The 14445-nt window shown below is 37.1% G+C and overlaps 1 protein-coding gene across 2 annotated transcripts in view; it reads left to right on the forward strand.

Moving 5' to 3' along the window:
- Positions 1 to 14445, forward strand: part of LOC113095460 (neuropilin-2-like) — a 77927-nt gene that overhangs the window by 3507 nt on the left and 59975 nt on the right. For both annotated transcript variants that reach the window (XM_026261031.1, XM_026261018.1), the window contains exon 2: positions 7593 to 7770. In XM_026261031.1, coding sequence (XP_026116816.1) covers positions 7593 to 7770 — 178 coding nt within the window. The remainder of the gene's footprint in view (positions 1 to 7592; positions 7771 to 14445) is intronic.

The raw sequence follows: 14445 nt of genomic DNA on the forward strand, positions 1-14445 counted from the left end.
GTTTTTGATTTTCTGGTTCTTCTATGAGATGTTTTAGTCCATTTTATCGCCCGCCAGGTATAAATCCCAAGTCTAATTGCTTAGAAAAATAATAGATTTCATCTTCAAGCTACACAGTTTAAGGTATCATTCATGTATGTTGTACAAACAGTGCAAGTTTAGCCAAAGTTAGCTCAAATCACTAGTGTGAACATTAGTGATAGTGACGTTCAGGGCCGTGCACAGACCTTTTGAGGGGCATGTGCTGAAACCGAAAAAGGGCACACCCTCCCTTTTTTTATATCAATTATATATATATATTCTCTTTTTTAGCTATTCTGTTTGGTTTTATAAGCTAATTTGTATTATTTGGTTAACATGATTATGAATGACATTGAGAAGAGGGGAAGGTGAGCAATGAGTCAAGTATTTTTGACAAACTTTTTTGAAATATAATTTAAGTAATTATGTCCAACACTACGGTACAACTCAATTCCAGATTATAAGAAACTATAGCCATACCGTTACTATAACATATCCAACATGTATCAGCCTACCTGGCAAAAATTTGATACTTTGGTGGACCAGGGATGTTGGTCTCTTGAAGGTCTCTTATTAACTACACTTTCCCTAAAATAAGTCAGCAATGAAAAAATAAATAAAAATAGTGTGAAAAGTACAGTTGCAGTGAAAAACATTTCTGAAGGATCACGTGACACTGAAGAGTACTGAACTGGAGTAATCATGCTGAAAATTCAGCTTTGATCAGAAAAATAAATTACATTTGAAAATATATTCAAATAGAAAACAGTTATTTAAAATTGTAAAAAATATTACACAATATTACTGTTTTTGCTGTATTTTGGATCAAATAAATTAAGCTTTGGAATGAATCATGAATTACATTCTGCATGATAAAATATAAAGATTTCACAGAGATCTTCTGTAATTTTTTTTTAGTTACTACTACATTACTGTCGTAAACCATGTTTTACTACATTTTATACATGTCAGGACGAGCGGAGAGTATACCATAACATGATTAGCCTAAATGTTAATAAATTAAGTGTATCAGCAATCATAAATCAAAGAAGAAAATTTCTTAGAAATATATGTTATCAAGGTGACGAGGTACGAAACAGCGCGGGGGCGCACCTGTTATGATTTTTCAATAGTAAAAACAAATTATATGGTGTTGTATTACTTATCAATATATAGTTTTTGACCAGTGAATGTGTGCAAATGTGAATTTTTTTTGCCCGTCAATAAAACGGCGACGGCGCCTGCCGCTGCAGCAGTCGATTCTGTTCCCCTCGGAATGTCTGTTTCCCCACGGGTTGCCAGGTCCGTGTAATAAACCCAACCAAATAGTTAATCAAACATTTTCCCAAAGTAGCCTAAATTCCGCGGATTTGGCAACATTCCCACATGCAAATACACCAAACACACCTGGATTTAAGGAATGCAAAAAAGGACAAATTTCTTGCTACACTGCAGCATAGTAAAATGATTCTCACACTCCCGTTTATGTTCTTTTTTATTATTATTCATCTTGCAGTTGTTCCGTTATTTTTGTCTTATATTTTTACATTTCAAGTTGAAAAACCTCTCGTCCTAAATTTATTTTCAAGTTTAAGATTTAGGACGGTATTTTGAACTATTTGACTTGCCGTACATCCAGTCACGCTTCTTGCGCACGCTAGTTCTGATCGTACGTATAGTAACTCGGCAACTACGCAACAATTGTAGTATGTTTGCGTTAAGGGGAACAGACATTCCGGGGGGAACAGAATCGACTGCTACTACACCGAAAATCTGACAGCGTATGATAAATCGACAGAACACCGGCATCACATTACATTTTCATCTACAGGTTACAAACTAGTTTTTGTAACGTTAGCTATATAGACGGAGCGCTCAGTTTTTCCTGTGGTAAAATGCATTTGGCCTAAATCGCATTTTATAAAAGATGAAATGCTACTATCTGCACAGGCTATTTAAATGTTGGCTATGGCTATGACTAGATGGCAAAATGCTAGCCCTCTCTCTCTCTCTCTCTCTCTCTCTCTCTCAGGCGACGTCCCACATGTCTCAGTCAGTGAGTCAGTCAGACATCAAATAAATAAAATATGAGCCTTTATAGACGTAGTGTTTAGTAGTACTTATTCAAACAACAAGATATTTTTTTACCCTTCGCAAAACTTTGTTCAGCTCAGCTGGTGTCTACTGTGCGGCTGCTGTGGAACTTCAGTTGATTCAATGAATATAGAGGGGGCGGAGTTATCAGCTTACTGACAACTTGAGGATCGAATGAGATTTACACAAGCTCGTTTTAAGAACTTTCATTTGCTAAATATTTGTAAAACAGACAGACAGACGTAAAGGGTGACCAATAGCATTGATAAAAAAAATAAATAAAAAAAAAACCACTACCAAAAAAAGGGCACTTCGGAGTGTAAGGGCAAAAAGGGCATGTGCTCTGCACAGGTTGAGCCCTACCTGTGCACGTGCCTGGTGACGTTCGTTTATGCTGGCAGCTTTCCTTTACTGTACCTTCAGGAGAGCTTTTTTGTGTGTCCACTGTTTAGCTTGCCACACCTGATTAAAGGATAAAGAGACGTGAATAAATACTTTATGTGAACAAAGCACTTAGTTCTCCCTAGGATTCCTTCAAATAGACAAAAAGACTCACATACACACATCTTCTTTTCATCTACAACACCAGAGTGGTTGTGTATGCCCTTTCATCCTATTTTTGTGGGTTTCGTGAATTGGAGAAGTACTAATCTATGCAGCTGCTTCGAAAAGAAGGTCAGAAATTTGCATTTGGGGCCAGGAAACCACGACCAGATCAATCCCCGCAGAGGCAGTGGTTTCTGAGAACTCCCTGGATTGATGGAATTGAGGAGGAATTAAAAATATAGCATAAATAATTGAAGCAGCCCCTTCTATAGTTAGATTCATTTTGAGTTTTTAGTGGAGCATGAGTGTTGGTGTGAAAGAAGACAGACAACGTGACACATTGATGTTTGTGAATTAGGGCACAGCAGAAGTTTCGGTGAGCGACAACTGTAAAATTCATGATGCACGATCAGATGTACACTGGGAATTGGTGAATGAAGTGCAATATAAAATCTCTAAAATCTGATTAGCTGAACTGTTTAGAAGTCTATGTGAAATAGCTGATGCATGGACACGTTTGACTGTAAAGCATTTGAATTCAATGTTAATTTAGCAATCATCAGTTCATTGTTTCTTGGAAACAGCCGAGTTGGTTGAATTAACTACAAGTTTAATGGGAGTATTATTAAGTAGGCTAATGTAATTATTAACATATTATTAATGTTTATGCCAGTTAGTTCTGGTCCATTTGCTCATCTTGGTTTATTGTTCACAATGCAGTGTTGTTTGTGAAGCTTAGTAGTTCTTCTTAAGAATATAAAAGGTTTAGAGCAATGTAGAGGACATGGAACCTGTTCCAAAAAGTGAAATCAAGTGAAATGTAATGTTGGTTTCAGCTATGAAAATGAAAAATTCAACGTTTTTTAAAAGGATAGTCACCCAAAAAAAGAACATTCTGTTATTATTTACTGACCCTCATGTCTTTATATTGGCTATATGGAGAAAGAAGACCATAAAATATGATAAAAGTGGTCAGTATGACTTATGTGCTATATTTCATGTCTTACAAAGCCCTGTGAAAGCTTTGTGAGAGGAATAAAATGAAATTCAATATGTATTGGACTCTTTTGGTGAGTGCTTAGATGGTAGTGAGATTCGTGAGAAAGAGAATGTGAAAGAGTGAGCGAGAAAGCTTTGGTAAGGATGAATGGATCAGTGCTGATTTCCTCACTGTGGGTGACAGCACTTTTTAATTAAGGTGCAAATGGAAGGATGGAGAGAGAAACAGAGAAAAAGAACGGGTGAGAGAGATGGAGATATATCATGGCCTCTCTACATGGATGCAACTTATCGCCACGGTGACAGCTCAGCACAGCGATAATTCCATTAATAGAAATTAATACCAGCAGAGAGGAAAACAAAACATCTGGATGCACACTCAACACATACACAGACAGAGTGATTTGTATTTAGAGAGCTGTACATTTTAGATCCCTTGCTGTTTTATTTGGCATTTTAGTCTTCAACTAGAACCTCATTGGAATTAAGGATTAGACTAAAAACTGAAAATGGATATTATTATTTCTTGACCTTTAATATTGTTCTAAACATATTTGACTTTTAGACTGAAATATGAGTCATTGTTTACTTGGTAATCTCCAGTGATCTCTAACGACTGCATCCGGGTCTTTGAGTCGACCTGAGAAAGTGAACCGTATCAGATCTGTCAACGATTTTTTTGGATTGGCTTTGTCAACTGGATTAATTATAGATCTGACTCAAAAGAATGATTTGTTTGCATGAATCATGGCTACTGCTCTCATGAACATACCAAGACGAGCCAGGGATGTCAAGATTAAACTGGTGATTATGCAGTTATGAACACATTATTCAGTCAGGGATCAGATCTTTTAAATCGATCAATGATTCGTTCACAAACTGGTTTAAATTTGATTCGTTTACACCGACTCACTGAACCAGTGATCCAGTCAGAGTGACTTTCAGCCTGTTCCTCACAAAAAAAGCCAGTGCACATATGGACCATGTAGCTTTTATAGAGATTTTTGGCCATGTTTGTCATCACTCCTTTTTCAACATCTGCTTTTGTGAGAAAAAAAGAAAGTAGTGGATTTGTGGATATTATGGTGAGTGAATTTTTTATTTAGAAATGAACAAGACATTTAAAGTTACACAAACCTTATTTTTATTCTTTGTTCATTCCAGCAGCCAGGTCTGAAATCTCTTCTTGAGGCTGTCTGTAGCCCCTCTCCCCTTCTGTCTCTCTACATGAAAGGACAGATCTGTCTAAAAAGTGCAGAGAAGGCGAAATCCCCCCTCATGGATTTATCCTCAAGACCCTCTCCCCTGAAAACCCACAACAGAGCGATAGACACAGCCAGAGAATATGGGCAGACAGAATGAAAATGCTAGAATGATTGCTATCTGTCTGTCCTTTTGTGTTCCTGTAATATATTGGGTAATAATACTGAGATGAGCTGAGGAATTCATGGAAGGAGGGTTGCAAGGGAACTGTCAAGTCATCTTCAGCACAAAACAAGAGAAGAAAATAAGAAAAGAAATGGAATCCTATTTTTAGGACCTTTTTTTGTATTATTTTATTTCCATTGTGACGTTATTTTCATGGTAACTATAGTATAACGTCAAACTCCCAGAATAATAAGAGTGTTATTTAAATGGTTATTTAACACCATATTAGCATTTTACTTATTGACCAATATATATATATATATATATATATATATATATATATATATATATATATATATATATATATATATATATATATATATATATATATATATATATATATATATATATATATATATATATATATATAAATAAATGTGTGTGTGTGTGTGTGTGTGTGTGCACGTTTGTGTGTCTCAAGTGTTACTAGCAAGATTTTCCCCTTAAGAGAATGGAGCTGAAAAGTGTTAGCAGGATTCGGTTGTTGCCTTAAATGCCACCTCATTTTAAGCGTACAGTACCTTTTAAAAAGACATAACAGCAGTGGAAATGTCAACATTCCTAGATATAGAAGGTTCTGGGGTTGTGCATTTGGGGTTTACGAGTCTCTTTGTGTCATTTTTACCGTGTCTCATTGAATTCTCTCCAGCTGCATCACTTTTAGCATATTTTTGTGTTGCTTTAATATTAGAGACTCCATCCATTCTCATCTGGGTTGTGAACATATAACTCGTACAATGTTAGAAATGTGCCCACTGGTATAGATTATTCTATATTCCAGGAGATTTTAGCAGATATGGGAGTAGTCATAAACTTCTGTCTGAGACAGGAGGAATTTTCCGACTGTGTTCATCTATGTATTAGCAGAAACCAACGTCAGACCAAGAACTGTCAATCAAACCACACTCTTTCCCTTTCCAGTGTGTGCTGTGATGTTTCCTACTAAACATAAGCATGTTAGCTGGTTCCACTCACCTTTTGCAGTGGTGTACATTTTAATCATACAGAAAATGTAACCTTCAGGCTTGTCTTCTCATAAGGTTGATGGCAATAATCATGGGTAACCATGTTCTGAATGTCTAAGTAATTCATTTTACGCAGTACCCTTTTAATTAACTCTGTAACCTTTAAAAATGTATATGCTTCTATGCACAGGTCAAGCTTTATTTATTTTATCTTATTTATTTGCACAAAATGAACAGGACTGAAATGAATAGCTAAAATTAGTCACTTCTTAATCATGAAGTAATGACGGTTAGCTTACTTGAGGAAGCCAAAGCTTATTTTCATATATCTTTTTAATACCTTTTTAAATGTTGATATTATCTATGAAATGATGACCAATTGAAACAGTATTTCCAATAGACGTGCTGAGTATTATTTAATATATTGCTCTTTCTATTTTGAAGAGAGCAGCACACATGCCAAGAATAGCATCATCAATTCAAACTTAAATAGTGAAATAATTTAAAATTAATATAATTGTTATGTTAATAATAATAAAAAAAAACATTTATACAAATAGTGAGTTAAATTGTCTATGAAGGTGATATGAAAATGTGCTGCATAGTAGGTATGACCCATCTGCTAAGTTGATGTTTTACTGGTAGTATGTGGTTAAAACCCCTCACTGTACGGTTGTCATGGTGAAAGACCAGTAAGTATTTCTGTCTCCTAATCTTAGCTTCTTATAATGAATAATAATGACCAGAGTGATATCCTCTATGTGTGAGGGTGGCATGAAAAAGGGCTGTTGTGCATATTAGCACGAATGCTTGCATGTGGAAGGACTGTTTGGTGAAGATAACAGAGAAACTAGACTTTAGGTGAGGTGGCAGAAGAGACCCCTTGAACCTCCAAAGAAGAGGCTTGCATGTCACTTGCTGTCTAAGGATTGGCTATGGTAGATTATTATATCTTGTACAAAGCATAAGAAATGTATTGAATGCTTCCAGACTTTTACAATAACATTGTGAGGAAGCTTAAAATAACATAAGGTAATTGAAAATGTTGTTGTAATGTCACAAAATTAAAGATTTATTTACTGTAGAAAAAAAGTATCCACATAGCAATGATATTAGGAAAATATTATTTTAATTTTAATTCAGCATTTCCAACAATTTGTTGCCCAACCAACTTCAATAATGTGATGTATTTTCAAGAGGCCTCTGTGACATCATCCAGTATCATCAAAATGCACCAATTATTTGCAGGAACTTGAATTAATGATCACAAAAGGGCTAATGTTGATTTAATGATGGTTTTAACTTCATAAATATTTTTTTTCCCTTGTGTGTTTTGACAACATGATAAATATTCCTGGTAGCCATGCAGTGCTTGCTCTGGGATTTGGTAGCACAGTGATTTATGTATTTAATTTGCCTTGAGTTTACGCCACTCTGCTTGGTCAAATGAGCGTTTAGTATGTGTAAGGTACTAAATCTAATCAAAAACTCTCCCTCACCTCACTTCCTTTCTATTTGTCTTTCTCCCATTTGTTTTAGTTGAGACATGCGGAGGCCAGCTGGATGCCAGTAACGCGGGTTACATCACATCTCCAGGATACCCTCTGGAATACCCGCCCCATCAGAGCTGCCAGTGGGTGATCAGCGCACCCGAACCCTTGCAGCGCATTGTGCTTAACTTCAACCCCCACTTTGAGCTGGAACGTCTGGATTGCAGGTGAGAGGAAAGTCTGGGATAAAGGAAATTGGCTGGAAAAAAGGGGCAAAATTAGCACTTGTCCTATGGAATGACGAACGATAAAGATGTGCGTGCAATTATCCAGTGGAGCATTTCCAGAACCTGCCCTTTGTGTGGAATTGTTGATGAGGCGAAAGTGGAAGATAAGGGGAAAGGAGGATGTGAAAGAGGTACCGTAGATGTTGAATGGTCTTAATTTATTGGATGAGAGGGAAAAATGTGAGTTGGGGGAAGGGGAAAAGAGGATGTGTGAGAAAGAGATATACTGTAGTATGTGGTAATGAGGGTTTTTTAAAGAAAAAAGGTGACTTGGAGATTTGGAACTATGTGAAGAGAGGAATGATGTTTAGGGTGAAGTTAAGAGAGATATTATATAGTTTAAAGCCAGCCTAAAGGGCTTACGCAGGGTTGCAGTGTAGCTGTCACTGGGAAAAGGGGCAGTCTAGAAGGCTTTTTATAGAACTGTTTCCCCTCAGCTGTAAAATTAATTATATTCATCCATAGGCTTTCACTTTTCAGAGTCTGACTTACATTACAATAACCAGTAAATCGGTTCTACTAATGTCACTCTTTTACCTTATACTTAATGAATATGCAACTCCAGTCCTGGAGGTTTTAATAATTATTCCTTGAGGGAACAATACTGAATAGATTAGCTCAATCCCTAATCAAACTTCGGCCCTCCAGCACTGAAGTTGCTCCTTGTCCCATATAGCTATGAGAGTCATGGAGGGCTTTAGGTCAAATTCTAATAAAACACACAGCCAATCAAGATGTTCAAGTCTAGACTCTTCCAGGAAAGTGTGTTGAGTAAGGTTGGAGTTAAACTCTACAGGACATTGGCCTTTCAGGAGCAGGATTAAACACCCTTGTCCTACAAGTTATTTGTTTAATACATTTTATTGTTGGAAAAAAAACATTCTGTTTGTTAAGGAATTTTCAAAGTGAATTTAGGTTCTCTAAAGGGCCATTCACACTTTCAATAGGAGCAGTAACATCTTTAAATGAACAAAGTTGAGTAGAGAATGGATTCAATCCCCCTTATGTATGGCAAATCTGTACAAGATGTACAATGTTAAAGAGATAGTTCACCCAAAACTGAAAATTTTGCTATTGTTTACTCACCTTCATACCATTCCAGACCTGTGGGACTTTCTTTCTTCTGAGATTCAAAAACAGGATACTCACCCTCAGATATAATATAACATGAGAATGAGAAAATCATGACTGAATTTAAATGTTTGGTTTATTCCATTAAGACTCTCTAGACTGAAGACTAGTGGCAATGGTCTTTTACTTTGGATTCATTAGTTAGAATAAGTGTCTGGGAATATTCTGTCTGAAATTACTTTTTATTTTTATTGTCCCTGCTGGTGTAAAATGTATCTTGTTTTTAAGCGCTATCTTTTATGAGTGGTTTAAACCCACTGTGGCTTCCCAATAGGACGCCCATGTGCATGGCAGCAATGGGGGAGGCTAAATCTCAGTTAGATCTGTATGATTCCTTAAAGAAAAAAAAAAGTAAATACACAGGTACAAATTTAAATTAGGCCACATCTTCATATATGTTTATGTTTGTGTAAGCAAGTAAGACATTCATTGCTTTATGCTGTGTGGTACAGTTGGGGGTTTCATCCAAACAGTCAAAGAATAGACTTTGGGAGAAAGTGGTAGAGATAAAGAGAGAAGGACAGAAACAAAAAATACACACCTCAGTGGCTGATCTGTTCTGCTGATACAGCTCAGGTTAATGCCCCCTCAACCCCAAATTAACATTCTGGATTTGCTGTGTACAAATGTTCAATCTTTTTTCCTGCTCGGGTGGCTTCATCAGGTTGGACAGCTCCACTCTGGCTGTATTTGTTCTTCAGATTAGGTTTCCTAAATGAGAAAGATGGTACAGAGGTTTAAGAGAGGTATTACCTTGAAAGACATTTCCAATTGGGCTCCAAAAACAGGTGAACATGTGAGGTATCTTAGTTCAGGAGGAAATGTAAAGGTGGTTGCTTGAGAGTGTGCAAATGAATAGTTAGTACTAGGGCTGTCACTTTTAGATCGAAAATCGATTGCACAATCGATCAGACCAACCAAAAAAAGTTTTGAAAATTAAAATAGGGAATCTATTTTAACCAAATATGTACACTATTAATTTTAAAATAAACAATTAAAAATATAGATGTAACAAAACTCACAAGCAGAAAAAGAAAATAAAGAATTCCGAAAGTGCAGTAAACCTTGCGAAAGCTAGACAGAAAATACCAGCAATTTTACGCCGTGACGTCGAAAGCGACCTCTTATGCTGCGTTCAGACCAAACGCGAATAGAGCATCTGGCGCAAATTATTTCAATGTTAAGTCAATGTAAAGTCGCGTTTATGCGCGTCTGGAGGTCTCGGGCATGGTAGACGCGAATTCGCCTCATTTGTGCATCTAGTTACAGAGGATTCTGAGTTATGAAAAGGACCTTTGCAAGCTGACAGCGACCGGCTTTTGTGGTGGAAAATTGGCAGTACCCCCATCTTGTGCAGCTGTACCTGAGTGTCCCTGGGACATCAGTGCGGTCGGAGCGCGTCTTCTCAACAGCTGGACATATAGTGAATAAAAAACGCTCTGCTCTGGACCCCGGGAATGTTGATCGACTTGTTTTCCTGTCCAATATATTTGTAATGGTCCTAGCCTTTAATTTTGCCTGCCTAGTGCCGCCTAGCCTAACTGTCGGTTACGTTCAATAAAAAAAACACACATGGTCTGTTCTCAAGTCCATTTAAAGTTTTATTTTTTTGAACAGTTGTTTGAAATGGATTGGATCATTATTAAAAATAATCTTGGAGATTTTTGAATTGCCTAAATCATAAATGCAGCCGGTTTGAAGCCTTCAGTGATGTTTTTCTTTTGTTATGGCAGACATCCCCTCTACATATATATTTTTTCGAGAAAGTTTCACTCCTGTTGCTGTTTATTATTCTGCACGAAACTCCATGCCAATAAATAAGAAATATTGCTGACTTGTGCGTTTCCAGCGCTCTCTTTACGTTCGTCCGTTATTTGACGTTGAAAAAGGAAACTTTTTTTTAGACATGGAAAATCGATTTTACAATTGATTCAATGAACACTTATGTCTTAAAAATCGAAAATGATTTTTTCACAAAAGTGACAGCCCTAGTTAGTACTGATATGGGCTTGCATAGTTTACAGTAAAACAGAGGTGTCCAGTCCTGCTCTTGGAGGACCACTTTCCTTCAGAGTTTAACTTCAACACACCTGCCTGGAAGGTTCCTGAAGGCATCGATTAGTCAATTCAGGTGTGTTTAATTAGTGTCTGAGCTAAACTCTTTGGGCAGGTGGCCCTCTGTAAGCAAGAATGGACATCGCTGGAGTAGAAGTATTTAGCCATTTCAGAATGGCCAGTTGGAAGTGACATGAGCGACAGAGACTGTTGATGATATGACAACCAACAGTACAGCTACTTGACAGCCTTTAGCATTTTAATCGCTGTCAGTATGAATGCCCCGTTAGACCTTAGTAGTTTGTACTAAGTAATGACAATGAACATATGTGCTCAGGGATATCTTTGTTACTTGCAAGTGTCTGAAACAAAACTCTTGAACATATTTCAAAGATTCAATGCCAAGAACGTACCAAACCTTGCCAAGTTAAGCACATAGTTCTTTGGAAGTCTCATTGTAACGATCTGGTTTCCTGACAAACTGATATAAACCTATGCACCCTGCCAAAGCGGATACTGAGTAAAACTAGCCCATCAGATTAGAGTTTTTGGAAATTTTTGGAAAGCTCTTGACTGTTTTTGTTTGCCAAAACAAATCTGAAACAATGTGCAAAAAGTAGAGTCCATCTGAGGCTGATATTCAATATTAGTGTTGCTGTTTATATGCCCTCAGTTCGGTAGTGGGCTGAAATTGAACTGTAAGATTCTCTGTAGGTGTGGTTTGCAAGATTATAATAGACTCATTATAATAGACAAAACACATGCTGTCCATGTACCATGCTCATTCTTAAAGGAAAAGTTAACCCAAAAATTTGTATCTGCTTACCCCCAGGGTATCCAGGTTGGTGACTTTGTTTCTTCAGTAGTACACAAACCAATATGTTTAATGTAAGTGGATGGGAATCTCAGCTAAAACAAACAATAAAACAACAACAACAGAAAACATACACAAACAAAACCAAATTAAACCCTGCGGCTCATGATGATAGATTGATGTGTAAAGACACAAAATAATTTGTCTCTGCAAGAAAATGAACAGTATTTATATTATTATTTTTTTTTACCTATGAATCATGTATTGTCCAGACTGTTAGAACTCTCATTAGCACGTACTCTTGTTTGTATTTTCAAGGAAGCGCATGAGGAGGCTCCTACTTCTTCTTGCTTTATGGCAGATCACAGACTTATAACTGATTGCCACCACCATCTCTCAAGTGGACCATTGACACTCCTAATTAAGATTGTAGATAGAGTGTCAATGGTCCGCCATAAAGCAAGAAGGAGAAGAAGTCTCCTCACGCGCCTGCTTGAGAACTCGCACAGAGGATGCAACAGTTCTAACAGTTCGGACATTGTGTGAATCAGAAGTAAAAAATGATATAAATACTGTTCAGTTTCTTGCACAGACCCATCGTTTTTGTGTCTTTACATATAAATACATCACCATGGGCCACATTATTTATTGTTTTATTTTTTTAGTTTTATTGTATGTTTTAGCCGTGATTCCCATCTACTTACATTATAGGACTGATAGACTGCAACGGTTTGAGCTAAAAATCTTGGTTTGTGTTCTACCGAATGAACGAGGTCACCTACTGTACATCTTGGATGCCCTGGGGGTAAGCAGAAAAACATTTTTGTGTGAACTATACCTTTAATCATTCTTACTCCGTCTCAGTCTGAATGAGTGAAAGAAAAGTGGAAAGAAATGTGTGAGGAAAAATTCTGAAGAGGCGTCAAATGCTTTATGGTACTGTTCTTCATAAACTGGCCTCTTTCTAATGGTCCACTTCAAGTGTTCATCTCCTCCATCTATTTTTTACTATATATACAATGAGTCATCGTCAGAGCATTAAAGCAAGGTATGATTGAAAGGCCCTGGCTCCGTCTTTTAGACAGCAAACACTTACACACACACTAGCAACCACATTTAAATTTACCTTGTGCTTATGAGTGCTGGCTGAGAGTCTCTGTTACTCGGAGGATCTGCTTCGCTTAGCTTGCACAATTTACTCTAGACAAGGTCAAAGCAGCTTCTTGTGCCCTTAACCATACTAACTGAAGTGCTTCTACAAAGCATCTTGTGGCTCACACAGTAGGTGTGGTATCAATGACCGGGATTTTTTATTAGCAGGGAATTTTTATTCCAGCAGCAAAGCCAGATGGCTTTTACCTGGAGGGCTGTGAGCAGCTTGATCTGAGATAGATGCAATAAAAATGGCAAAATGAAATATCTGGCCATATCTTTAATGTGATAATCTTCTCCTTTGAGATGAAAGAAAGAAAAGGGGTGGTGAGGTGAGAAGAAATCACTCTCTTTTGCACTCTCGATCTGTCTGTCCGTCCGTCCCTCTCTCCTCTGAAGCAATTTTTTATTTTTCATTTAATTCCTTTAGGTGTCTACCAAGTTTCCCTCATTATCATTCTCCAAATAGACCCCATTATATTTTCTCGCCCTAACTCATTACTCTATATGCAAACAGCAAGTTCTAGTGCTTAACTCTGAGTTCACATAATGCATACAGAGAAAGAAGTAAATTTGTTGTAGAATTGGATTTAAATGTTGTACTACAGTGGAAGGGCTTAAGTCGAAACCAGATCTGAATGAGAATTACCTCTCATAAAATATTGACAGAGAGACAGTTGTTTGGGCTGAGGAGGGAATCTAGAAGAATTACTGGTAGCAATGAGACATATGTGTGCTATGAAGTCTGCATCACTCAATAAATTAAGCCTGCGCTCTACTCAAGTGATGAAAGTTCTCACGTTTATATGCAGTGCTATCTGCAGATGTTGAGGTGCTAAGCTATTGAGCAGCATCAGCGTTTCAGAACTGCAAGCATGATATCACCCTATTTCCACTTTTCCTCTGGGACAAAGATCAATGTATGTCCTTTGCCCTTAATGAAGAATCAATGGACCCAGCACATTCAAAAGAGTGAGGTCATGGTCAAGAAGGGCACAGACCAGCGGACCAAAGGCCACAGGGGTCATGTGTACAAAATGAGCATCACATAAATAAAAAATACCACAGTTACATTGAACAGTTATAATATTAGTTATTCTTAGATCAATAATAGCTCAACAAACCTTATGAATTACTTCCAGCTCCTACAGTCTGACTGGGTGATATTCAGCACAGTTGGAGTCATAAAATGACTAATGTACATAAACCTGAGACCGCATATCAGTTCAGTTTTTTACTAACTGTTTACTAACTGACCACAGTTCAATTAGTGGTCGATGATTATAAATGGTTGATGATTTCACATGCTTGATAATTATTCAAATAGGACAATAATGTTTTTTTTTTAGGACACAGCAATTTCAGTGATGTTTTTAGGGCATTGGAAATATATCAACTACCCCAGAGTGTATCAAGATATTGATAGCTCAAAAAAAAAAAAAAATCAAATCAGTCTGGTGTAG

The sequence above is a fragment of the Carassius auratus genome, chromosome 1, assembly GCF_003368295.1.
Source record: "Carassius auratus strain Wakin chromosome 1, ASM336829v1, whole genome shotgun sequence".
NCBI lineage: Eukaryota > Metazoa > Chordata > Actinopteri > Cypriniformes > Cyprinidae > Carassius > Carassius auratus.